Source organism: Corvus cornix, chromosome 3 (assembly GCF_000738735.6).
Source record: "Corvus cornix cornix isolate S_Up_H32 chromosome 3, ASM73873v5, whole genome shotgun sequence".
Taxonomy (NCBI): domain Eukaryota; kingdom Metazoa; phylum Chordata; class Aves; order Passeriformes; family Corvidae; genus Corvus; species Corvus cornix.
The window spans coordinates 27,405,570-27,432,826 of record NC_047056.1 but is presented as its reverse complement, the minus strand read 5'-3'; the positions used below and the strand labels follow the sequence as shown (position 1 = coordinate 27,432,826).

Sequence of the window (27,257 nt, the reverse complement as noted above, 5' to 3'; positions counted from 1 at the left end):
AATTATGGATTTATTTCAGGTGAGTTATTTCAGGTGAGTTTAAGACACATAGGCTTCCGAATGTTCCAACGAAGCTAAAAACTGCAAGGGCAATCTCCATATAAAACAGCCAAAACCACTTGGTTTGTTTTCAGGGTTTCAGTTTTCTATTAGTTCACCAATGATGAGATATAAATACTCCAATGGAGCCTAGACTAAATGTATTTTTAGGAGCAGTGGTCTAGAAAATATATAATTAACAAATTAAGAAGCCCAAAATAGTTCTACAGAGCAGCCCACGACACTTCTTCAGCTTGTCACACGGCTGTTGCTGTGCCCTGCTCCAACTCCTCACCAGCAGCATTTTGCTCACTTTTCATAATTAGCTTTAGGGTTTGCACTAATTTGCTTTCGGAGCAGCTCCCATCAGGCACAGAGGAGAAACCCTTCCAAGCTCACAGGATGACATTGACATCTGTTCCTTAGTTTGTGCCCATGGGGGCTGTGTTCTAGAAGACATGTTTATGTCACAAAAATATGTCCTTAGCCCACAGCTAGAGAGAAAAACACTTGAGATTTAAGTGAAAACTCGCTAAACTTCAGAGAGCGATAAAGCTTCTGAAGACAGTAACTATCAGTCTGTGGATCTCTTCACTCAAGCATTTTAGATGAAACAGAAATGGACTCTAACAAACATCAGTTACTGATTACTTTGATTTAACTACTTCTCATTTTTGACACGTGCAACTAAATATTTGTAAAACTATGCATTTACAGTAGGGACTTAAAATAAACTCATTGAACCCACAACTTTTTGCTCCCAAAACAAATATAAAAAGAAAACAATATGGCAGTTTACACCCCGTTTATTAAGACAGAGCCATCTATTACTTCATACACTGGTTGGGTAGCCATAAATCACATGATTTTCTTACTCTATTAAGATGCAAGACAGTTTGGCAACCAAATAACAAAGACGAATTAGGCAGGGTGGAGAAACACTTAAGCTGCAGCGGGTTAAAAACCACCTAAGCTGGGGAGACCTAAAGCAGCACAGTTATACAGGGTGCTGGCATCGGGTGACGCTTGGCATGGCGTGCTTGCCAGCCAACTCCTCGAGTGCCCAGCGGGCCTGCCAGGCCCCGTCAGCTGGAATGTCAGAAAAGGTCCAGGGACCGTCCGGATGCTGCTGTTTTGGACATCTACCAAAGAGCGCACCACCAAAGCTACAGTTTCTGTGCAGGGATCGCATAGTTCTTTGTAAGAATGAAGGCTTCTGGTAAGAAAGTTTATAGTGCAATCTGAATTAATTTGTGCCCACAGTGTCATTATTCATTTCCCCAAAACAGTTGAAACATAATTGTGTAGGAATTTGCTGTCTCTGTAAAGATGTTACAAAGCAGTGCTTCTACAGTTGGTAACTACATAGGTTCAATTTTAGTAAATATACCTCTTCAAGCTTTTGCAAAACTACAAGTACGAAAAGCAAGAAGTGACAAAGCAGCCAAGTGCTTCTGCATCTTCCAAACACCATTAAAATTCTCAGGGCTCTAAGGAGTTCAGATACCTTATCGCACAGGAAGCACACCCCGTGTTCAGTTTAACAGCAGCTCAGTGAAGAGCAAAACCTACTTCTGCTTCCTCTTTGCCAACGTGCCACCAAGTTACAGCTCCTGCTGAGAAGTCAGAGAGGTTGCTTTACTCCAGACAAGCAAGTTCAGATATGTTTCTGCTTGTCAGCGTAGCAGTGTGCTTAACATGGAAATTTGTAACACGAGCTGTATCGCACAGAGCTACACACTTTTTTTTCCTACTGAAGACACAAAAGGGTCAAGCACCAGGAGCTTCAGCTCATAAATTCATTGTGTTGGCCCTAGGGAACCTCGCTGGTAACAGCTGTAGCCTTAATGCAAATTTACAAAGTGAACACTTACTCAGCTCGAAAAGCATACACACAATAGTTACCTTGATAACAATAAATACAGTATCAGGTTAACATCCTGTTGGTAGACAGTTTTTGTAAATGGAATATTTTATAAAATAATAAATGGCAATGCTTCATTGAAATAACAGATTTAATTTGCTTCTTGAAGCAACTATTCTTAAATCAGTCTGGCAACATGCAAGCAAATTAAGTAAAAGCACCAGATTTCTTTTCAGTTTTTAAATGATTGTAAGGTTTTAGTCATCAAGAGATTGTTTGGGTTTTGTTTTTTTCTTTTTTAAAGAGTCTTGATTTAAGACACAGTGACAGGGGAAAACTTCTAAAAAGCATCTTCAAGAGATCCTTATCTCATTGCAAAACATTCACTTTAGGTATCTTGACATAAAAACATCAAACCTTTTTCTTTTCAAAGCCCTCATCATGAGCACTTTCAATAAAAAAAAGTGCTTAAAATTCAGACATTTTAAGTCAACTACATTCAGCAGATACAACTCATGGTCAAGCTAAATGATTCTCTGTACATTAATACTGCAAAAAGGGAGAGCAATTAGCAGTGTTAGATGACGCTCCACAGGAATTAATACTTTTAAAGCCAACTGATTGGATTTCTATTTAAAAATAAACAGGTATGAAAAATCTCTTTTGGTCACAGTCCGAAGGCAACTGTTTAGGCAAGTGTGACAATAGCAGGAAAAAACATACCCATCAACTGGTCATAATATATAAGTGCAGGTGAAGACACAAATAAAATAGTCTTTTTAACTGCAAAGCATGCCATGCACAGACAGAAAACGGAGAGAATTTTTAGAATTCCAATACATTAATGCTCACCATATTGGTGTACTTCAGTAGCTTCAAAAAAGACCATGAATGTAAACATGCTTGGAAGCATCTTATTAACATATAAATATACATGTGCCAGATACTTGCAGACTAAGGTTAGGCACATCCATGCTCACTTCACAACAACAGTTTAGGAAAATGAGGCTCAAAAAGCGCTTTCAATAACTTTAAATGTGAATTCTAAAAGTCTTAAATGGAGAAATGCTATTTTAGAAAGAATCAACTAAGATTCAGTTCATATTTTTCCATTAAATACTGTATTTCAAGATAGCTTTGAAAAAAAGAACCATAATCCCTGCAGAGACATCTCGCTGGTATTCAGCAACTTCTGACAATGACAACTTCTGTCTTACATGCAGCTCTGCAGCAGAGACAAGCTTTAAAGCATTCTGCAAACATTTTGGCTTGCACACGGACACTGAAGCAATCAGGTTTTTTATCACAGACATCCAGAATCTTTGCTTGTTTCTAAGTAGTGCAGAACCTTAAAGTTAAATATGGACCTAAGGATCTGAATGACTTCTGTAAGGCTTGACTTCATACTGTCAAACACCACAGATACACAGACACATCCTTTCACAATTCTGTGCTTCAGAGTTAAAGGCTATCATTTTGTAAGCAGCAAGTCTTCAAATGCACACTAAAAGTACATAAATCCAAAACATGAATTGGTAACTTATTTTCTTCAGAAGTTCCATTCTGACAAGTAAATTACAGACAAGTGTCTATTTGCCTTATGAGTATTTTCAAGAGTTACGCCTTTAAAATTGTTAAACACCATAGACCCGATAAAGTTGATAAAAGATCCTAAACTCAGAGACCCTCCTGTATACTAAAATATAGTATATTTTCCTTTCTCCAATTCCAGGGGATATACAATATCTTGAGATTCCTCACAGAACCCTCCTATGGAGTAAGCCCTTTCTATAGCTCTTTCTGCAGAAATGAGAATCACCTCAAAAGAACACTTGACAAGACCGAGGCTCAAAAACTCATCTGTCACATAACCAAATTAGACTGGAATAATACAAGTGTACCTTTTTACATTGAATCCTACTGTTAAATTCAAAAAACCAAATCTGTGGTTTGTGCACCTCTTTAAGACATGTGTAAGATTTTCTAAACAAAACCAGAATGTGGAACACAAACCAGAAATCAACTATTTGTGTTCTCCACATACTAGCATTTTAATGCCTTTAGAACTGAAAATATATTCATTAAGAAATACACCGCAACTGGAGTAGCCAACACTCAAGTCCACCATAATTTAAAAAGTGATTCATTTTAGCATAACCACACTAGCAAATTATTCTGTATATTTCAGTGAAGCAGAGCTTTAAAAGAAGTTGTAGAGAAATAGATCATTCCTTTTTTGTGTGTTTTAAGGGAGGAAATCTCTCCATAAAGATTATGTACACAAATGCAAGAGCAAACTTTCTGTGATAAGGGTTTGGGGTTTTTATTTTTTTTTTCCCAAAGATTCCACCACATGATAAAAAATTAGATGAATGTGTATTCCTGACCACATTGACAATGTCACAGCTAGTTCATGACAAGCAACTGTAACGGGTGTAAACGAAAAACAGGTCCCTAGACTGGGACAAAGCTTGGTTGCAGGCTGACTGTATGACACTAATATTGAAAGCAAGAATTTAGTAAACTCGTCTGGCATTCAGATCTGACTGAGGGAACAGCGAGAACAACACAGTGAAGGTACACTTAGGTGCAATTTCATGCTGGTGACTTTTTCCTCTTTTTATGCTTAGAGCAGATTTTTAAACCAAGAGTTGCATATCCAATGACACACACACAATTCAAAACTTAAAGGGACCATTAGCACAGTTGTACACATAATTACATAAACTTAGTATTTACATATTCTAAACAAAGTTCCATTTTAACAGTTGAAGTCTTTTAACACATGAAAGAAGATAATCTACTACAAAGAATGCATAACGGGATCACAAACTTTCCACAAGCATATAAACACATGTTTTAAAGTGCTTTCTGGGTGCTTCAGATTAACCCCTCGCAGTACGAGCTTTTATGTAGTGCTGTTCCAGTCATTACAAAATTACTTAAATCATTCCTCTTCAGGTGCATTGTGAATTCAGGAATAATGACGACACCATTGATGTAAAAAGCTTTAGGCTCTACCAACATAAATGTACATTACTTAGGTTCAGATGAAGTTGTCAAATACTTTGGTTTATCACAGCTTGGGATAAATATTTGATAGAACAAAAATTGCACCTCTCCACTCTTGAGTTTGTTTTTTTTTAACTAAAAAAATACCCCAACATAAATTGACAGTATTCTTTGGTAAAAACAGGACATTTGGCCAGCTTGTGTGTACGTCTATTTATTAAAATAGCCTAAAAGTGAACAAATGTCGCTGCTGTACTGTCAATTTACAGGAATAAGCATTCCTTGCTCAGTGGGGAGTATCAAAATATTAACCTTAGCAGTTACCTATATAACAAGCTGAAACACCTTCAGCAACCATTACAGGGGATAAATAATACTTTAGAACACTTTTTGCTTAACGTTTATCCTTTGCATTACAAAAACCTGTAAAATGCTCTATGCCTGCAGACAAGTCCATTACTTTGCAGTGACTACAGAAACATTATTCAATGGTGTACACTGTCAAGTTGCTGTAACAAAAACCAGGAATATGGTGTGCTGACCAACTAATACTCAACTGCACAGTACTTGTGCATTACCTATCCTAAATACTAAGAAAAGCCTATTAAAAATTCAATTAACTGCTACAAGTTATGTAAATATATAAAAACAGAGCAGATATACAAGTATAACACTGAACATACTGTACTTTATTAGCACAAAAAGCCAGAACAAGGCACAGCAAGCAGAAAAATACATCAATAGAAGGGTTAGTGTAGCATACAAGAATAACGTTTATTGTACTTGCAGCCAAAATGTTTCCTACCTCGCACAGGTCACTGCCGTCGAGAAGTAAGAAATAACACACTGTAGCAGCTGGTAAAGAAACTAGGGAGCACTCAGAATCGGTACAAAACATTAAACAGGGGTCAGGGCATTCCAACAAAATTTTAGTGCAAAATATCTAAGACAGAACTACTTTAAGTTCCATCTCCAATTAAATAAGCAAACAGAAGTTAGAATCTTGTTTCTAAATAATCTGTTGAAACTATCATCAGTGCATATTACTTAAAAACATTTTTAAAAGCGCAGATGGCAAGGTATTTACAAATAAAGTGTAACAGTACCTTTGAAACCTGACATTTGTTTTGGATATGTCAGATTTTGTACTCTGATTATAATAATTCAACCACTTGTCATGTTCCCCATGAAAATATCAGACAACTTATAAATAATTAAACATTTTTTTTCTTGCTACTATTACCTTCCATTGTAAGTTACTAGCAGTCAGGCCACCAAAATCTGTTTTGGAAAAACCCACAACCTTATGTTTCATGGCAATAATCTAATTCTGTGTCCTGCCACAGAAGCAGCAATTCACACTGGAAGGTATTTTTAATTGTCTCAGACAGTATTACTTTTGCTAACAATGCCACTTAAATCTCCAAGTGTTTGTAACAGAATTACAGTACTGAGCAGGCATATTCAAGTCTTAATGGTTAGGAAACCTTATACACTGTGAAAAGCATGATTCATCTGTTAGCATCAAAGCACCATTAACTCTTAATGGACTGCTTCTAATGAATTGCTCTTCATTAAAAGAAAATATTCCCTAGTATTTGGAAACCTGTTTGTGAGCTAAATTATTACTTTGAGTAGAGGAAAGTTTTCAAGAAGAGAATTTTAAAAAAATACTTCAAATATTAGCAAAAATGCTCTTCTGATAAAGCCTTTCTTTATTAGCATTACATGAATGCCCCATGGGAAATGCCTCATAGTTTCTTCATCCAATTACTACAGCTATAAAAGGGAAACAAAGTATTTAGAAATTAGCAAAAATATTTTCATTAGGCCTTAATGAAAAACGTGCAGAATTGTGTCTGCTTATTGTTTCCAAGAGGCATCACAACTTAGTTTGATTAACAGCAGGCAGCATCTGACAGGATACTAACACTCAGCTTAAATAGGACATTGCAGAAAAGCCAGACATCGTCGGTGCGCTTGCTGCAGTTAAACTGTAATACACAAAAAAAAGCATGTTCCAGAAGCTTATTTTGATTTCCATTTACTTTGTTTTAATAGGTTCCCGCTCCAGCCATCGCACCCTGACTTTTTGTTTATAGTGATACTCCTTTAGAAAGTCTTGCAACATGGAGGGTAGAGGAAGGTCATCAATTCCATCATACGTAGTGCACCTGCAGATTACTGCCCGGCAGATATACTGCAGACTAAAGGGGAAGGTCCTGTTCAGAGATACAGTAAGCAATGGTTCAAAGAACATGCAAGAGCTGGGGTCTTTGTAGTGTTCCAGGAGCCCTGTAACGGTGGAGGAGTGAAACACACAGGGGTCATGGGCATCAAAGCTGAAGTTGTGGTTCCACTGCTCAATGCGTGCGTGCAGCGAGCGGTTGTAGCGGCGGAAGCTCACTGAGAAGAGGTAGTCCTCCTGCGCAGAATCCCTGAGCAAAAAAGTGCCTTCGGGCTTACCCTCCAGAAGTGCTTCTGCTTCGTAGCGGTCCATGACGCCCCAGTAGCACGGGTTCCCTGTGATCTGGAGCAAGTCTGGCACGAGGCAGTGGATGTAATCGATCTGAGTATGCACTTTCCAAGCCCCCTGCCTGCTGATATGGCCGTGGCTCTCTCCCGACATCTGACGCTGCTTCTGCCGGCGTGACTGCAGGCAAAGCGTTGTTGTGTCCTCTTCGGAGTCGCAGCTCCCTGGAGGTGTTACGGTTTTGTCCCCAGTCAGCTCAGTCATACCAGGGGCTAACTTTGGTCCCAGTTTATACAATGGATTTACCTGTGCTGTAGCTTCAAAAGTGTGTATTTGGGCATTGGGAGGGGGGTCAACCCCTTCTTCAATACTAAGCCTACGTCTCTCTCTCAGCCTGTCTTCTTCATCTTCTGTGGAAACCAAGGAAGGATCAAACGTGTCAAAGAAAGTTGAATGAGGGCTCACAGGCGCTGTGTGTTGTTTAATCAGATGCCACTTCTGAGCCAGATCTGAGCCTGCAGGGAAAGGGCATTTCTCAAGCATTAGTTCAGAGAGATGGATCTTTCTTTTGTTAGAAAATAGAGGTTTGGACTGTTTGCTGTAAGTTCTCATGGGAAAGCACAGCCCAACAGTATCTTGGAGACGCTGTCGCAGAGAACGGCTGCCTACTGTCCTGCTGGATACCGCATCCATGTCATGGACTGAGCTCACCCCATACCTTCTCTCCCTCCTCTGCATACCACTTCGTGTTCTACCAAATCTTTTTTCAGTATCCAAGGAGCTCTGTGTTTTGGTAGAGCAGGAATGCTTCTTCTTCCCACCCCAAGGAGCATGCCGAGAATAAGAGTCCCTTCGAGCAAGCCTGGCTCCTGTGGTGACACACGAATCATTCTCTTTCTCAATGCTTATTTCAACAATCTGAGGAATTTCTGTGACACAGTTTTGGTTCCGCCTTGCCGAATTCTTTGAAGGACTTAAGCCTAATTGCAAAGCAATGTTTTCTCTCAAAGGGCTGCTGGGTTGTTGCTGAGCCAAGTCAGTTATCTGGATAGCTTTCTCTTTACCAGATGAGCAATTACTGGAGTTCACAACTATATTCTCATTTTGGCTTCCACCCTCATGACTAAAGAGATTCTGGCACCTGTATTTGAAATTGTTCCACATCTTTCCCACTTTATCCATGGATTATGTTATCTAAATTCAAGAGGAGAAGAAATATTAAAATAAAAATATAGTTTAAAAACACGAGGATACATCTTCAGTTATCAATTAAGTTACAGACCCAAGATGACTATTAACTGAATGCAATACATTTTAACAAGTGCCCTAGTCTTTGTAGGGTTATGTGGAAGCAATATGCATCACACCTTTTTTATATTTAGAAAAATCACCATGAAGAAAGTGTTTAGGGAATTATAAATATTTCATTTACAAACAGGCCCACCCTTTTTTCTTTAGGCACGTAAGTAGGTCTGCATAGTTATATTTGATGGAAACACACAGTCTAAAATTCTTCATTTTAGGAAGAATTTTTAAGTCATATGTAAGGTATGACTCCCTGATAAACTTCCAATAAGCAGCAGTAAAACAAATCCTGAATAAGAACTGTTCAAGTCACTCTAAACTACAAGAGCAGTTAGTAAAATCCAGCAAGTACACTGCAAATGTCCAGATACACCATGTAAAAGCAAAAGTTCCAGCTGCAGGCCAGATAAATTCCAAGATATAACTTCGCAAGATTAAAAGAATTAGCACAAGAATAGAAATTTAGGGGGGAAAAAGGCATTCATCACTATTAGATGAGACAATCATCAAAAGACAATTTTAGAATTATAAAGTCTCTGATACATTAATATAAGCCATATGAAACAGCTGAAAAAAACCCCACCAACCAACGGTCTGGCTTTATTACTTAAGATATAAAAGAATGAAAGAGCCCAAGGAGCTTTTCTATCTTTAGTAAGAACACTTAAAAAGAAAGCAGCTCCACAGCAGAAACACGATGACAGTGAATCATGAAGATACAGTAAAAAGATAAAAACATTAGCAGTGTGTATTCTGAAACTGCATCTTTAGAAACTGAGTTTGATAATTGGAACAAGACTGCCAAAATTACAGGACTGCCCTAGGACAGAGAGAAACAGGCTAATTCTGTACTAAAAAAAGTCAGGCAATGCCAAGCTAAATTAGATCTAATTAAGTTCTGAGAGAAGTGCTAAACTTAAAATACTAAAATACGTCATCTAATTTAACTCTTTACGGAAACGGCTCTGTTCTTTGGAAACATATTTTGAAGCAACATTCCTCTGCTGCTGCATTTCTTTTCCGTTCATAACTGGAGAAGAAGCTGAAGCACTGAATGCACTGGGGCTCATGACAAAGTGGACAATAAACAAGTAAGCAATACTCTGGTGATCCAGCCTACAAGTCCTTAAGACAGGAGCACACCTGTAAGCCCACGACCTTATAGCAGAATCCTCTGAGAGTGGGCAAGAGTCAGAGGCATAGCTTACATGAGAAACATGCAAGAGAATGAATGTGTAACACCTGACCGATAGGAACAGAAAACAAAAGCTTTCTTTCTCACTCTGTCATCAGATGATCCAGCAAACCCAACGAGCCAAGTATCTACATCCAACTGCACTAAATAAGACCTTAAGAACTGGGTGTGGATGAGGGAGGTGGGGAGAAGGGGGAAATCAGGCCTTCACAGTCTCTGGAGGTTACTGGTACAAGTTACCTACAACACAGACAATCTGCACAGCACCCAAGTAGTTACTAAGGAGGGAGACACTTGCAGAGCAATGTTACACACAGAAGATGCTACAGAGTTCCGTGTATATGTAACGGCCGTAAACAAATGAGCAAGGAATGTCTTCCTGATTAAAATAAAAAAATCTTAAAATTGTTTTTCTTTCTGGAGTTGTCTGGATCAAGCTGGAGAAATTCTAGTAGCACCAGAACTACTAAAGTAGGCCACATACAGATCTGCAGGAAGCATCCAACACATATCATGTCATTGCAATGATCATAGCTGTTTGTGGTGTCTCAGAATATCCATGCTGACTATGAGGGAGCACATGTTTGCTAGCTGCCAGCCTGTCAACACAATATATATAAGGTGGACTTCTACACCTTTGTCTCAAGTTGTAGGTTTTTTATTCTCTTCCTAGTCAGAGAGATGTTTAAAATTCTTGGGAATGAGAGATTATATAAACTCCAGTCCTTTGGCAAGTCAGGCTAGAAAAGGTACACATTTTTGTTTCAATGAACTGGAATTACATTTCTAACCAAACAATCCTATGCTGTTCAGCAGTGTCTCTTATTCTGAAATTGCTCTTTATTGCTCTTCCTTTGCACTACTAGTCTAAAATGTCTTAAGACTGTTAGACGAGTGGAAAGTTCTCTACACGTGCCCAGAAAGCTTCAAGAACAAATAAAAATAAAAACCAACAAAACACTCCACCCACAAACCCCCCACCACACTGGCTTGACAGACTGTACTTTTCAAAAGTTAAATTTAAAAGGTTAAGTACTTTTTGTCACACTCAAGAGAATAAAGATACCTTTCTTACCCAGAAAAGCAAATGAGTCACTGTTTCTTGTCTTGGGAATATACCTCAACATGAACTTGCTAGATTCCTTCTTTGAGTTGTGGACATGATTACTACAAAGGGAAAAGCAGAAATTTTGTTAATAGTTAGAATATTTTTTCATTTAGACATTTACCGTTAGTCACTGACATCAAAGGGATATTTTACTATTTATTTCTGAAATGTATGCATGGAACTGCCTGCTCATTATATGTTTTTAATGCATATTAACATAAACAAAAAGCTTCACAGAACTTTTTTTTTATACATTAACAGCATTTGTCAAGTACAGTCATGGGGAGGACTCTGAAATAAAACTCTTGACAACCAAAAGCAAAGCCACAGTATCTGGATCATTGAAGTGCCAGGCACAATGGGCATAATCAGGCCTACAAAATGGTTTCTCCACATTTTGGTCTCAAGTCCAAAACAGTGGTTCCCAAGTTGTGGTTGGCAGTGCTGTCAGATCACCACATACTGTCTCTCCTCCTTGTTTCCAGCTGCTACATCAAATCAAAAGGCAGCTAAAAATACACACTTTTCTAATATTACTTTTCCAGGTAAGCAACTGCTGTACTCTCCACAAGGATGTTAAATGATTGTGAAGCAAGAGCAATATGAACCACAGTTCTAAAAATGGGAAAGTGGAATACAAGACAAGCTCTTTATTAAAACAGTAGGTCAGCACTTCCCTAAAATAATCATCATTGTTTTTCGGAAATCCAAGAAGAGTTGAGGGATTTAACATGCTCACACCACTGTCAGAAATCTAACAGTAGCAGAACAGAGGAGAATAATTTGCTTCTCCATGCTAGAACCAAGCCCAGGAAAGCAATAAGAGTTAACAGAAAACATTGGGAACTTACATTAAAGCTTTACATACAGAACAGAAAGAAAAATACTGAAATGTGATGCATATGTACTTCAATGAAAAGCTACAGGGTTGGGCAATCACTAGGTGAATATTAAAAGTTAATATACCTAGGTAGGAACTCCAGAGCAACGACAGAAAAGCACAAGTATTACCAGTTTCCATTCACCTCTGGAAGCACTAGAATTGCTGGAACATTTTTAAAGTTAGGCCTCACTACTGCTATTGAGATTCCATAAAAGTAACCTTTTCAGAGAGCAACAGAGTGACAAGTACAAAGTACTTACTTATACCAAACGAAGATCAAAGCACAAGCACAGTTCTTCTGCAACTGTAACATTTACTCTCATTTCTTTTGTTCTGCATTATGTTCCTAGCAAGCCTACAAACACAAGACAGTCAAACCTACTAGAACTGGTTCAGTGCAAGGCCTTAACAGCACAAACACAAGGTAAAGTTGCTAGAATAAGGGCTATCCAACTTTAAACTAAACCTTACTTGAAACATTAGCTCCTTCAGCCCTCTGAAGTCTGTCTTCATTCCAAACAAAACCAGTGATGCTGTTTTACTGGGCACAGGTGGCAAAGGGGCTGCATGCTAACCATTTTATCTCATTAAAAATACAAAAATCTCACATGGGTGCTTATCCTGAAGTGTCATGCTTAATGGTATTAGCTTTATATATCACTATTCTTCTCAGTTCTGCTCAGAAACACAAGCAGTCAATGCACCACCTATCACATCACCGTTGCCAGCCAGCTGACATGGCCTGTTGGACAAACTGCCAGGTGGCTCCAGGAGGGAGTCTCTTTGGGAACCAGCTTTCCCTAATGGAAAACAGTTTCTTGAATTTGGGCAAATTGTCTCAGTTAAACATCTCAGATTTGTGTTAGAATAAAACTTGAGTCACTGGTAAAGTATTTAAAATTCAACCTAGTGATTTTAAATTAGTTTAATTCAATGTGCAACAGATGTGTGGTTTCACAGATTTCTTGTGGCAGCACTAAGCTTGACAAAATAAAAATTGTTTCTGAACTGGTTCTAAAGCCATCCCAGTTTCACAAAGGAGCACCGCCAGTGGTTATTCTAGCCTAAACAGGAAATCAATTTCATTCCATCAAAATCCACAAAATGAATTCAACCATTTGTAGATTTTCTAAGAAAAAAACCCCAATTATTTTTCTACGAAAAATACAAGTTCTACTGATGTTCGCAACAAAATCTCTTTTCAACTAAAAATTATTTCTACTTTGAACTGGCATAAATGATCTTAAAAATAACAGATAATAAGCACTCTACAGGGATTACAGAAGCAATGAGCAGTAGTACCTTAGTGCTATACTCCCATTTGCAGTAAATTTAGACATTCAAAGGCTTGAAGTTTGCAGGAGTGTAGTCTTCAAGTATTCTGAGTGCACAAATGATGAGACAACAAAAATTTTGAGCAACACAATAAAGCTACAGTTACAACCTGTTTGTAGTTTTAAAGTACCACACATTAACAGATTACTGTGAAAACTCAGACCACTCTTTCCAGAAATGTTACAAGTTCTAGCTAGAGTTTTCTGCCTGTGACTTCGTAGGATGACTATTCAAAGTCAAGGCTGTGCTCTGTCTGAAAGAGCACAATCCACTCTCACAATTCACCCAATTTAAAAATTACTCAGTATGGTTTATTATATTCAAAGTATTAACTCCTAACAATGCACCATCTTCACAAAGATGATACACTGCACAAAGTATGATACCTTACAGAACGGGTTCAAAAACAAAAACCTACAAGATGATTTGTTTTGATTTTTTTGTAAGATGATAGCTTCAAAACATTGAAAGATAACAAGGTCAAAACATTGAAGGAATACAAAACCAGACAATTCTTACAAGTCAAAACCCAGTAACTTGACAGGAGAAGGAAAAGAGGAGAGGGAGAGAAATCGGAGTCTCCCTGCTCCTTGCACACTGTTCAGTTCAATGCTAGCAGGAGCTGGCACAGCTAAACCAGCTGCCACCTTCCATGACACTGGTGCATGCCCCCACGGACCATAGAGGGACAAGACTGGAGGGAAACTCTGCTTCTATTTGTATCAGTCCTTAAAATGATTTGCTTAGCAGTGACAAGAGACTTATTAAAGACATTTGCTTCCATTAAGGGATGCTTGCTGGAGAGGTCACTGCCCTATCTGCACACTGCCAGTGCTCACTACAGGCTCCTGCTGTAGGGATGCACTGAGGGAGCTGGTCCCATCAACACTCCTCAACCTTATCCAAAGTGAGGAAGGCTGGCAAAGCCCGACGTCTGAAGTAACGCACTTGAGGAAGGAAGGGCAGTACCAAGGATTACAAAGCAATTTCCTCCCTGCCAATGCACATTCCAGAAATAATGAACTACTACTATAATACTAGAGATAACGTTTCTTGAAAAACAAGGAATGTGTTGGCTCGAGTGGAACCATGCATTTTTCTACACACTCAAAAATGTGCTCACTGCAGACAGCTCAAAGAGCTGATTTAGAGGCCTGGAAGGAAAAGGTACCTGCTATTTTTTTAACTAAACAAGGTAAAGGGGCCAAGTGTCTCAAGTGCTCATGAAAGCCTTATTAGGATAAAGTACTACTGTTTTTTTCCTATTAGGCTTTGATAAACTGGAAGTCCAGTTGTGTAGGAAGATGAATATGAAGGTTTTAATCCCCAAACCAAAACTCAAACCTGCCAGAAAAGAAGTAAAGGATACTGAGCTGCAATTCCAACAACACAGAATTGGCCTAAGTCAGCACTCACTGCAACCAAAAGAAATGGCGTCAGCCTCTTCCTGGCCACCTGTGCTGGTGCAGGAGGTGGTCTGTACACCATATGGCTGCTCAGTCAACCAGCTCAAGGAACTGATCCAGACTAAAATGAATTCTCAGAAAAAGTCTCAATCATTTACTCCATCTGGTTTATGACTTCTCTATAAACATTCAAGTTAACACATGGGAGGAGCAGATGAGGAGGGAGGAAGCAGCAGCCAGGGCAAGACTGCTTCCTTCCACAGCAGCACGGGTTAGTTCTGCTGAAGTTATTAAGTCCTTGGATGACTACTTTGAAGAGAAATCTCCATTTGAAGCCTATATATATTAACCAGCTGTGGGGCTCTGGCTGCAAAGAGAGAGATTAGGACTCTACTCAAGATGCTGCTTTGAACATTTGCATTGAAAGTTCAGCCACTGAAAGAAAACCTTTACCTCGAAAATAAAATTCTGAGTTGGCTTGATGCATTCTGCTAAAACACAAGGAAAGCTGCGAGTTTAAAGGACTTAAGCTGGCAAACTGTCAAGTCAAAGTAAAATAATGATATTTTGCCATTGTTCCAACCTGGAGTAAGAAGTAAACGCCTCCCCCTCCTTGGTGCAAATTCACAATGACCAAAGAGCAGTCTTAGCCTGGACAGCTGATGTTCTGCCAGTTTCTTTCCAAGCAGCTACACATTGGTAACTTCAGTTCAAAAGTACTGCTCCAAGATTTTGAACAGTGGGAACATTCTTGCAAGCCCCTTACTAGGCTTTGGGTTTCCAGAAGGACAATTTTGGGACTGTATGTGCTCACCCCGGATTGAAAAGTACTGTACAGTTCTACCCATTTCTCTTCTGTTCAGAAAATCTAAAATCCCTGAAGCAGACAAGCCATCAATGGACAAACAAAGTAATGGCACTGAACCAAAACTAAAGACAACTGTTTTTTAAATACTCCTTTCCCTCTACTTACACAAGTCTAGTAGATAATAACAAAACCATCATGAACAAAGCTAGTATTTCTAATTATGCAACAATCAGAGCAAACATGAGTTTCAGATATTAAAACAGAAATAACACTCTACAGATTTACCAAGAACTCCACATAGTGGTAGATCTCTACACTAGAAACTGCAAATTCAAGACAATGGTGCACATTAATTCCAAGTCAAGAAACCTACAAATCATTTAGGCAATATCCTGATGGTGGCCACTCATTGTAACAAGTAAATCCACACAAGCAACATTAAATGGAAGCGGTTTCCTTTAAACTACCTCCATACACCCTAAGCAGGCAAGTCAATTTCACCTTAACATTTGAAAAAACAAAAGAACAAGCATTAAGTTAGCAAGGTAAAGTACCTGCTATGCAAGAGAACTTCGTGTGACCTAGTGTAATGTTTTGCATATTGCTATGTTTAACTCTTCTCACACAGAACCTGCCACTACACGTTTTTAAAATTCATGTGGACAGAATAAATGGTTCCAGTCAGTGTTCAAGTTAAGTACAGCAGCCCTCTTGATGACCTCTGCAAAAGCCATAAGTACCCTGAGAAAAGTTATGGAGCTCTCCCTTAGCAGAGAAGAATTTGTTTCCACTTCTAAGAACACTAATGAAGCATATCTTCCTGTATAAAGTTCTAAAATATAAATAGGTCTCAAATTGATACAAAGAGTGATACAATGGTTATTTGTATGTAATTCTTGGGAGCTCTGAGTTAAGAAAAAGCATACCTTAATAGCTGTGCCTCACTAAAAGCAAAGGAAATTGGAAGCAAAGTTGAAAAGATGAGTCAAATCACATCCCACATCCTTGACTAGCTCAGTAAAAACATCCAATTTAATATATTTTGTAAACAGAGCATTTCATTCAATTGCAAATGGCCTGTTTTCCAAACACATTTCTTCTGTTCTGGGATCAATTTATACTGGTTTAGCAGCTTTATTTCTTCTCACTACATTTTTCAAAACCTCAACAGCCTGTCTAATACCTCTCCCTCACCACTGTACCTGTGCCCCCCATCAGCTTACAGGCACTTCCTGTACACAGAGCTTTTCTCATGCACTCAGCCACTTCCCATGTGTCCTTTTAACCTGACCAAGCAAAAGATCATATTCTCCAACACAAACTAGCTACCTGCCACCCCCTACCAACTGATAAAACCGAAGTTGTACTGGTCTTTCTCTAGTGATGTATCTACAGTCGTGACCACATAGAAAAAAGCATTATTTCTATTCATGCAATTAGCAAGAAAAATAAAATAAAGCACCCCTTCTCTAAAAGTTAAGTGAAATGGACCCAAAAGTTCAAGTTTCTAGAACCATAACAATTGAGAAGAGTAACAGCCTAGGCTGTCAGCCAGCTGCAGATATGCTGTACAGCAAGTAGAAGGTGGCCTGAGATGGACTGTTCTAATAACATCCATAAACTTAAAAAGTGACCTTCATAATGACTTAACTCCCAACTCACCTTCTTTCATGCTAGAAGTTTGGCAAGTAAACTCTATCACTACAGCATCACTGGAAATCTTAGATCAGCTTCTGTATAGAATATACTTTCATAAAATAGAAGCCTATTTGAATAACTGCAGAATGAGACCAGGGGATTTAACCTGTGAAGCATTTGGCAAGCAAGGAGTTAAAATCCTGCCTAAGACTACCCCACAGCTGCTGTCAGCAGTCAGGCTTGTCAAGAGAAGCTCTGGGCTGTCTTGACAAGACTAATTGGCAGCAAGCACCTGGTTCCCCAGGCTGGGCCTGGGGAAGGTAAAAGAACATAAACCCTGCAAAGAAGGAGGAGAAGCAGCTGGAAGGCTGCCAGTAGGTCTAGCCTGTTTCATGTTTTCACTTCAATCCACAGGCAACTTTATCCTACACTATACCCAGTTAGAGCTATTACAAACATTTCTCGGCAACTTCCCAGCTGAAGGAAACCTGTGCTTTGTGGTTCTGTACCTGCAAGTTCTGCCACTGAGCACCCACCAAGCCTTTGCTGTGCAGGGTCACACTGCAGCACAGCCAACTGCAACATCACCACCATCACTAAATTGCAGTAGAATTGAAATTTTGGTTTTCTAATGCCACCAAAAATTCACTTAAAGGTGTTACTGTAACTTTAAAATTATGGACTAATATGCCAGAAAATCAAAATGAAGACTGTTCTGGATATTTTGTACATTGCACACATAAAGCATGTGCAACAAAAACTTATGAACATAGCAAATTACAGTGCATCTTTAAAGAAAGTAATAATAAAAAAAAAGGTTTAAAAATCCCCAACATTCTGGAAACTAGCTAGAAGTAGGATGCATGTGGAATTTTAAGTGGGATTTCCAGAAAAATTTTAAAAATTTAAACATATTTTGACCTCTGCTAAGAGTCATGACCAGTGAACATGAAGCTTTCTGAAATTCTGCCCTCATTTTTTTCACACTATTAAAACTCAAGTTAAAAAAACTTAAAGCATTAGCCTTGCAGGTTCAGCCCTTGAGGTAGGCAGATCTTTCTTAGGACTAAGGGACAAAAAAAAATTCCTTTAGTATGTTTAGCTGAATTTGTATTATTGAACCAACAAGTGTCTAATTATATATAAACATACACAAAAATTGATATATATAAAATATATAACATCAACATACATCAGAATTTTTTTTGGTGCAAGATAGTGTAAGTATAAACATTAAAAAGTCAGAAGTAAATTTCTTCAAAGCAAATTGCTCAGCAAATACATTGACTATGCCTCTGCCAAGTTTCACATTTTGGGCGTTTTAGCTTGCTAGTCAAGAATTCTAACAATGTAGAGCAGCACAAACGTTTCCATATCTTAAAACCCTGGAAATTTGGAAGTGCACTTGTACATAGTCTCAGTATGAAAGACATTTCCATCAATAAGCAATAATGCCAAATTATGGTGCTTGGGGGAACAAAAAATTGCAATGGAACCGCTTGCTAGTTAAACCACTGGTATCTGTAGAACAAACTCACCCCGAGAGCCACAGAGTGTGCCACTCTGCTCCTGGCTGGACACACCATAGAAACGACTGCAACATTCCTTTAACTGCTAATGATATTAATACCATATCATTGTACCAATACAATGATCCATCAGCAATATTTAAAAAGGAAAATCCTCAGCGTAGCAAGATTACAAGCTACTGTGTTTAGAGTTACTGCTCTAGCAATAGCAAAGGAATGTTTCTCTGCCTGACAGCAAAGGATCCAGCCCTTTACAATACCTGCTCTCCATTTATATTCAAAGACTACTAATGAGTAAATCTAGAGGCTATCTTGGTCTCTACTCATGAGCTTCATGACTCAGTGTTTTTTTAAAAAACCCAACAAAACCAAACAGAAACACCCAATCAAAAAACCCCACCCCAAAACCAAACCAAGACCAACAAACAAAAAACCCCACCTACACCACACTTCCCCTTGTGCCATGCAAAACATGAATGCCCATGATTCAAAACACAGGATCAAGGTGTACCATAAAGTCAAGTAGAACAATCTAACCTTTCCCATGGTCAGAAATGTAAGACTATGACTATATGCACAGGACATGCATTACAGAGACTGACCAATCACTGATAAGAAAATCAGGTCCTGCCTCTTAAGAGCATGAATTGCCTCAGCCCATTATAACTGAGGTGCTAACTAGATTATTACACTACTATCTTATCTTTAAGGAGCTAGACTCTACTGCATAGTAGGATGAAATAGGACAGCACGATTGTCAAGATGTGGCTACATCTTCTTGGTTTTACATAAAGCAACCAGTTAAATAAAAACTATTTGAATGAAATGCTTATTCTAGCAAAGAAGCACCTGTGCATGTTAAGTAAGTAAGCCCCCACAGGATGAGAATTCTCTAAGAAAAATATATGTATTGGGTTAGCTCCTAAATTCTTCTGAAAATAAAATATATAAATGCTTTGTCTTTTGAAGTCATCTATCCAATCCAAAAGCTGACTCCAGTTATCACTAAGGATTGTTGCAGCAAGACCTAGTCACGAATCACTAATCCACTGGCTAGCTAATGGGCATTCCTATTAATCAATAGGAAAACAGACTATCTAAAAAGACAACTCACTAACCTATGATACCACTTGAACACCTACACACCAGCTCATTCCGTACTGGCAAGCTGCTTAGTATCCAAGGGCTCCTATCTGATATGGATGAATGTAAGTTACAGGCTGCAGGAGCTCCAAGAAGATGCAGCAAAGGAACAGACTGGCAAAATGAATCTTTACAACAGCATTACCAGCTGCATGAGACTAATAAAAGCAGTAATGCTCTTTTGCCCTATGAAAGCAGAGATTCATTTGTATGAATGGTTTACCCTGCCTGAGCAGGGAGGTTGGACCAGATCACCCACTGCAGACCCTTCCTTCCAACCTTACCTATTCTGGGATTCTGATTATAATGGCTTAAGAGGCTGCATTTCATTCAGGAAGAGTCTGCAGCACCACATAAAATTGAGCAAACATGCATCAATGATAACTGAGTGATAAACTTGTCAGAGGGCAGCTATTGAAGAGTACAGTTCTTTCCAGGTATTCTCATTAACAGAATTTAGCCACAGAAAGGGCACCCCAAGGATAACAGATAGTCCATGATAACTAATCTACCACTGTTTTGCTCCTATTAAAAGGGATATTCTTGCTTCCCTCCCATCCCTTTGCATCAGTTCCAACACCCATCTGACCTCCATTCTCACCATAAGCTAATTGGTGGAAGCACCAGACAGACAAACAGCACTTCAACTAGGAAAAAGAAGCCAGAAGAAACCAGTGATAGCATGAGGGCAGGAGAATCTCCAGAGTTTTATGCAAACAGAGAAAGGGAAAAGAACCATGTCTACCAGTAGCAGTGAGGTGTTAATACAGGTTTAGCCATTTCTGTGAAACCCACTCCTTAATGTTAATCCACACTGCCCTTATAACCAGAAGCATGTTTTATTAAATGAAAGATTAAATCAAAGTCATAATTGTAAAGCAAAAATAAAAAATTTAGCTTCAAGACTAAGACCCACCTAGAAAAACACTGTACCCTTCAGATCAGGAATTGTAACACTGTTAACAGGAAAAACTTTAAACATAAAAATACAAGAAATATTCATCTTTATTTTTTGAAAAAGATGGTTCAACTGCTACTTGAAAGACCAGACATTTTCTGGTATTTTCATAAACATTCTCAAGACACAGGAACAACCTGTTCAATAAATGATTTCAGGAAGTTGTGATCCTTAATTGTCCTCCATGACGAAAAAGAATTTGATTCTTGATGTAGAAAATAATAAACCCGTCATTATGAGACATGGCAGTTTCCACATCTAGCTACTGTCACACAGTGGCCAGGAACTCCTGAAGAAAAACATGCATGGTGATCACAAGAATGAGAATTCCAAATTCTAGATTCAAAAATAGATGAAAACTAAGAAATTTTCTTAAGATACTCATGATTAGTCACAGCTTGAGCACACTTTGAACCATTATATAAAGTTGAAGGGTCCAAATAACTAAAACCAGTTGTGCAAGTTCAGAGATTTCAAACTCTTCTGCTACAGATTGGCAGGAATCTGCCACTTAGGTAAGGGGAGGGAGGGAAGGAAAACCCCAGAACACTGCCTCATGTTTGACTGTACACAAGGCTACAAATTTCTGGTTGTACTGGCACCAGTGGCACACAGACATACAAAATTAACCTGTACATAATTTAAAATCTGTCATGACTTGAGGAAAAATTATTTATCTTCGTAAGAGTTCTGATAAGCAGCCAGACTGGAACATTCTTTCTGCAAAATCTGTCTGTTTGCTCCTCTACTGAATGAGCATGGAAAAGAAACACCTGATCCACCAGGTACCAATTTTCCGAGAAGTTCACCCTGCCACAGTGGGCTCTGCTGCTGGTTCAGAGAAAGCACAGCAGTGAAACTCAGGGAAAATTCTCTCACACAGCTGCAAATGGCTACATAATTGACATGGATTTTGCTACAGGGGAAATGCATTTTAAAAAGAAAACTTTCAGCTGTACTGTGTCAACAGGCAAGGCCATCCTTCTTGAAGTTTAAACTAGCCACCTCAAAAACAGCAAAGAAAGTCAGTGTACTTGCTGGCCCCTAAGTCTTTTCCTAGTAAGAGGGACATGCTTCTGAAAATATTTTTTTTCTTTTACCTTTTTAAAAAATAATTTATTTACTACTATCACCTAATGCTTCCCATTATCAGACACATTCAATTGCTTTCTGATTTGGTCAGAATTTCATAGGCTGGGTAGTGACCTAAAATAGTTCTTCAAAGTCTAAGTCGTTGTAGGAAAAATGTCAAAAAAAGTTACATTTTGGCCATCTTTAAAAAGCTACCTCCTCATTTTATAAATTCAGGAAGTGCAGCCTTTGTGCGGAGTATCTTCTGCTACCCTTAAAAAAGTTCAGCCGAACTTGGTCCAGTTTGGAACTCCTAAAAGAAAAATACCTTTAGGTTCATCAGCCCAGTAGTCTTTTGAGATTTTATCTGTGAAGGTCTGTGAAGAACCACATTGAGCTTTTTTTGGCTGTCACAGCAACCAGTCCTGACCAAATGCATACACTCTGCTTGTGTGAAGTGACTGAGCACCCTCCCTACAACCACAGTTACACGAGTGTGAGGAGTGACATCCTTGTTATGCCCAGAAGTAACAAATGTGTTCAGATACAGAAGAGGCCAAGCTTTAGCCCAGTATGGATACCTCAACTTCTCTGAAAAAAAATTCTTAACACAGTCAAAGTCACGGTCAAAATACCAGCATTGCTAGGAGTCTGGAGATACTGTAGAGCTGATGGGACAGGAAAGGAGGAGGAACCAGTGCATGATTCTGGAGCTGACACATGTCAGGGCTGTCTCAGAGATTTCCCAGTTGGCTTTGTACCATAGGACCCCCACTCAATCCCCCCAATTAACTTGGGACAATTCTGGTTCCCATGCTCTGCACAGCTTATTGCAGTCCAGAAATGTACTTGAAAGAAAAATCCTGCTGAGCATACAGAATGCACACAGTCTCCAGGGTACCCCACAAAAACAAAACAAAACAAAAAACTGCCATGTCCAGATCAGAAATTTTCAAGAAGAGAATTGGCTTAATTTTGACAGATTTTCATGTAAAATTAAAACAATACTGCCCACTGACAAATTTCAAGTGGATGTTCCAGTTCAGAGGTGCAATACAATATTTCAAAGTAGAGACTGACATAAAAAATGGCACAATTATTCTAGTTTTGTTTCTGAAAACAGATGACGAATTTTGGCAAAAAGCTTTAAACAAAATTAAACCCAAGGCAAAGGAAAGGCATAAAGTATTTTGGTCCAGAAGATGAGAGATCAGGAAAGTTATAAATTATCTCTTAACATTTTTCCAACATTTTCTATTATCTGTGGAAGAAACAGATGAAGGAAGAACATCAGTGGGAACAAAGACTTGTGTGAACTCCCATTTTCACTTAAGCAGCAATGCTCTTTGTTACAGAAGTTTACAGCTGCATAACAAAATAGGATGCTTTGTCAATGATACAAAATCAAACCATTCAAATTGTCCATTCTGATTATGCAAACTGCTGGGTGAACAGCTAGACACTCTCAGAGTTATCTGTGTGATGACCAGTGTCAGGTTCAGTGAATGACAGCACAGGATGGAGCCAGCAAACACAAATAAAACATAATACTATCTTCCTTCCTAAAAATTCCAATTACTTGTTTACTCATTGACATCAGGTAACATTAACACTCTATGCCATCTTGTTTTCTCCAGAAGAAATCTGAAGGTAAATCAGAGTGACCTTTGCAAGCCTCAGAGACAGACTCAACTGGAAGACTTCACAGCCTTGATCTCATACAATGGCATACTCTATCCTAAGGGAGCAAACAGGAAAGTGAAGCAACAGGGGCATATACAAGGACAAGATTCTCTTAATACTGAAAATAGAGGACTTTTAGGCCTAAAGTAAGCACAATCTAAAGTCCATAAGGACCAGACAAGACCCCTCAAAGAGTCTGAAGAGGGTAAAAACCCCACCTCAACTGTAAGAAAATACAACAACCAGGAGAGGTTTTTTTCACTCTTCTGATTCTCCTACAAGCAGTCCTGGACATTCTCTTTAAATTCAAATCATATATAAATAAAACCAGAAACACCCATGGCCACTAACTCTTTACAACCAGTTACCACTGTTCAACTCCCACTACGGGCAATTGTAAGCTATTTGAAGTATCATGCCAGGAGCAATACATGCACCAGCCTAAAACTGAAACACCTTTGAACACAGCTACACTTGGTACAAAGTTACCTTTGTCTAAATACTGGTTGGTTGTTGTTGGGGTTTTTTTTAGCTTGTTTCTTCTATAGAATAGAGTATTTCAGTTGAGAGGGACCTACAGTGATCACCTGGTCCAACTGCCTGACCAATTTCGAGCTGGCCAAGTTAAAGCACATTTTAAGGGCATTGTCCAAACGGCTCTGAAATGTTGACAGGCTTGGGGCATTGACCACCTCTCGAGGGTGCCCTGTTCCAGTGTTTGAAGAAATGCTTCCTAATTTTCATTCTGAACCTGTCCTGAAACAGCTTTGAACCATTCCCACACATCCTATCTGGATCCCAGGGAGAAAAGCTCAGCACCTCCCTCACCACTTCCCCTCCTCAGGGAGCTGTAAAGAGCAATGAGGTCACCCTCAGCCTCCTTTTCTCCAAACCAGACAAGACCAAAGCCCTTGGCTGCTCCTCACAGGACATTGCTTCCAGGCCTTGCACCAGCTTTGTTGGCCTCCTCTGGATTCAAGGACTTAACATATTCCCACGGCAGACTTCCACAGTCATATGTCCTTTCTACCTGATGAGAAGGGAGAAAGATGCAAAAGCAGAAATAATTCTTTTACCAGGCTGGCACTATGTTACAGAGTAGGGATCACACACAAGTTTGGCACCACAGCACCTGCGGCTGTGCTACTGCCAACACACTGCCAACTTCAGCTCGGCAGGGATGACACAGAATTCTGCTTCCCTCACTCCATGATACACTCCTTTGCTGCTGCTCCTCACCAAGGAGGCCCAAGTCTGTCTTCCTTCTGTGTACTCCCACACAACAAGCAGAGTGCATGAATACACATAGGACTCTTGCACACATAGGACAGGTATGCTTGTGCAAAGCCTTTTGAGTAGCAACTTTCTACATGTACTTGTTTGAGCCCCAGGCTCAGCTCCTGCAAAGAGGTATCACTTCCCATTAGAGCTAAATAAATGGTTCAACTCTAAAATTAGTAAAAAGACAAAAAACACATGCAAAGCTAAATAAGTAGGAACCAAAAATAAGGAGCACTGGATTCAGCAACACTTAAGGGATTTGCAAATATCTGGTAGGCCCACCTAGTGAGATTTTGTAACAGTTACCTTCGTACATTGACATTCTTTTCCAGATTTGGCTTTCATCCCTGTCTCAAATCAAAAACCAGAATATTTTCATATGTAGCTGTATCTGTAACACCACCATAATTTCTGCTATACACAAATCACAAGGGTTTCCAACAGCAAAGACCAAGACTATTTTTCCATGCTAACAACAAACTCTGCTATGTTTGCAAAATGTTTCCTTTGGATGGTTCCTTATAGCAATACTATGATGTTTCTAGAAAAGAGAAAAGCATCCTGAGCATTAGGAAAACTTACAGTGATTAATGAAACCACAGAACTAAACATCCTTCAGAAGAGAGGCATCAGCTGAGTACTCTCAAACGCTACTGAATGACTAAAATACGTCATCCTGCTGCTCAGAGCGCCACTGTTGCCTCTTCAGCCCCTCCAGACACTAAAGGAAGGCATGTAAACAAGCAAGGCAGAAGAGAAGAAGGTATGTCATCCATGATGTCAGCATACTCTTAAATCAACAACTGCTAACTTACTGTCCTCTCTGAATCCAGAATAACTTGAAAAAAGACAGGGTACAGTGCTTTAGCAATGACAACCTTACTGTTGACAGGAAGCTCAGAGGCAGTCGGTTTTAAAAGTATCTCAACATCGATTTGCACATAAGAGTGAAAACTAAAAAACTTCAGAGAATTGCTATCTGTTTTACAGGTAAGCTGTACTCCAGTAACTTTCTCACTAAATTAAATCAGTTTTATACTTCTTTGGGCAACAGCTCACACTACATCTACAGATTACCTAGGTAACAGAGTTTTGAAAACCTTACTAGCACCTACTCCTATATTTGCCTTTGGCAAGAAAAAGTTTTTGACTCATTTTTACATTCAATTAATCCACAGTCACATTCTTCATAGAAAGACTTCTGGAAAAACTCAACTTGCTGGAAACAGTAACTATAATTACTGACCCTCTTCAAGTCAGCCAAAATTAAATTGCAAAGTAGATTTTCTGGCATTTGAGCTATAACTTAATAGTACAAAGAAAAGCAAGTAAAAGTGTAAGTAAAAGAAGAAACCAAGCCCAGGATTTGAGAGAACCCAGAAAATGAGATACGAGTGGTGAGTTATAGGGAAAAATTGAGAATGGACCCTGAACATTCTCCTTCTAGATTTGTACTGCAAAACAAAAAGGGCAAAACTTCTGCTTTGCTCATCTTTTCAGTATCAAACTTCTGTCAAACAAAGCATTAAGACTAAAAAGGAGAAATATGACTTCATGAAATTTCATAGTAAAGAACAAATCATAAACTGTAACTGTATGGTATTTTATCTCCTTATATAACATTATTCTCTTTTTGCCACAGTTTTCAGGTTTGTTTTACTTACTGCTCTCTGCAATTATGAAGAAAGTAAAACCAAAAATCGTAGTGTCTCTGTATTTCTCAGGAAAACAGAAAACACCATTGCAGGTGTCCCATTAGGAAACTTGTGTGCAATTACACATGCCACTGTCAAATCAAGATTCTTTTCACTTATTAGGGGCTTTAAAGCAAGTACAAGGATCACATATTCATGGATATACTATTAGTATACCATGTTAACTCTACTAGCATTGAGACAATTAGCTTATCTTGGTGCAAAATTGATAAATATTTCATATTTGACTAAAGTTTAAAAAATACAGAATTCATGGGCTATGTAGAAATTCTTCAGGTTTTGCTTCTACCGAATTATTTGCACAACTGAAAACAAAAAAAAAAAAAGTGGTTTCATAATGTGATAATTTTTGAGCCTGTAAGCAAGAACTTCCAGGACTAAAACCAAAATAAGTTCTATCTTCAAAACCATTTACAAAATAAGCTGAAGATTTGAAGTTACTACTATCTATTGTCATCTGTGATACTCCAGGAGAGTATTTTCTACCCAAATAAACCCTCTTGCTGAAAACAGGGCTATAAAGTTCTTAGAGAGCTCACTATCAACAAGGATTCCCATATATACTTAAATATAGGTACCATCAAAGAGATGACCAATGGTACATTGCTATTTTTTTCCATTCTTAAAATTCTGATCAAAACTAGTTGTGAAAAAAGCTAAACACCAGTCACCAAAAAATACAGCAGGGGTCACCAAATGTAGGGAAGGGACAAACCAAACAACACTCAAAGCAAGGATATTTCAAACTTGCAGGCCACTTAAGCGTTAGCCCCTAGAAACCAGCCCCTGACCTGAAAACAAGTGTTAAGTT

The 27,257-nt window shown here is 38.8% G+C and overlaps 1 protein-coding gene across 3 annotated transcripts in view; it reads right to left on the bottom strand.

The window, feature by feature from the left end:
- Nucleotides 1-829: 829 nt before the first annotated feature.
- Nucleotides 830-27,257, bottom strand: part of SOCS5 (suppressor of cytokine signaling 5) — a 34,352-nt gene continuing 7,924 nt past the window's right edge. For 2 of the 3 annotated variants that reach the window (XM_039568518.1, XM_039568516.1), the window contains exons 2-3: nucleotides 10,964-11,055; nucleotides 830-8,582 (exon numbers count right to left, since the gene is read on the bottom strand). In XM_039568518.1, the coding sequence (XP_039424452.1) occupies nucleotides 6,960-8,570 (1,611 nt within the window). In that variant the 5' untranslated portion in view covers nucleotides 8,571-8,582; nucleotides 10,964-11,055 and the 3' untranslated portion in view covers nucleotides 830-6,959. Of the gene's footprint in view, nucleotides 8,583-10,963; nucleotides 11,056-12,139; nucleotides 12,235-13,181; nucleotides 18,199-27,257 lie in introns of those variants that run through there. The other variant, XM_039568517.1, reaches the window with a different exon arrangement.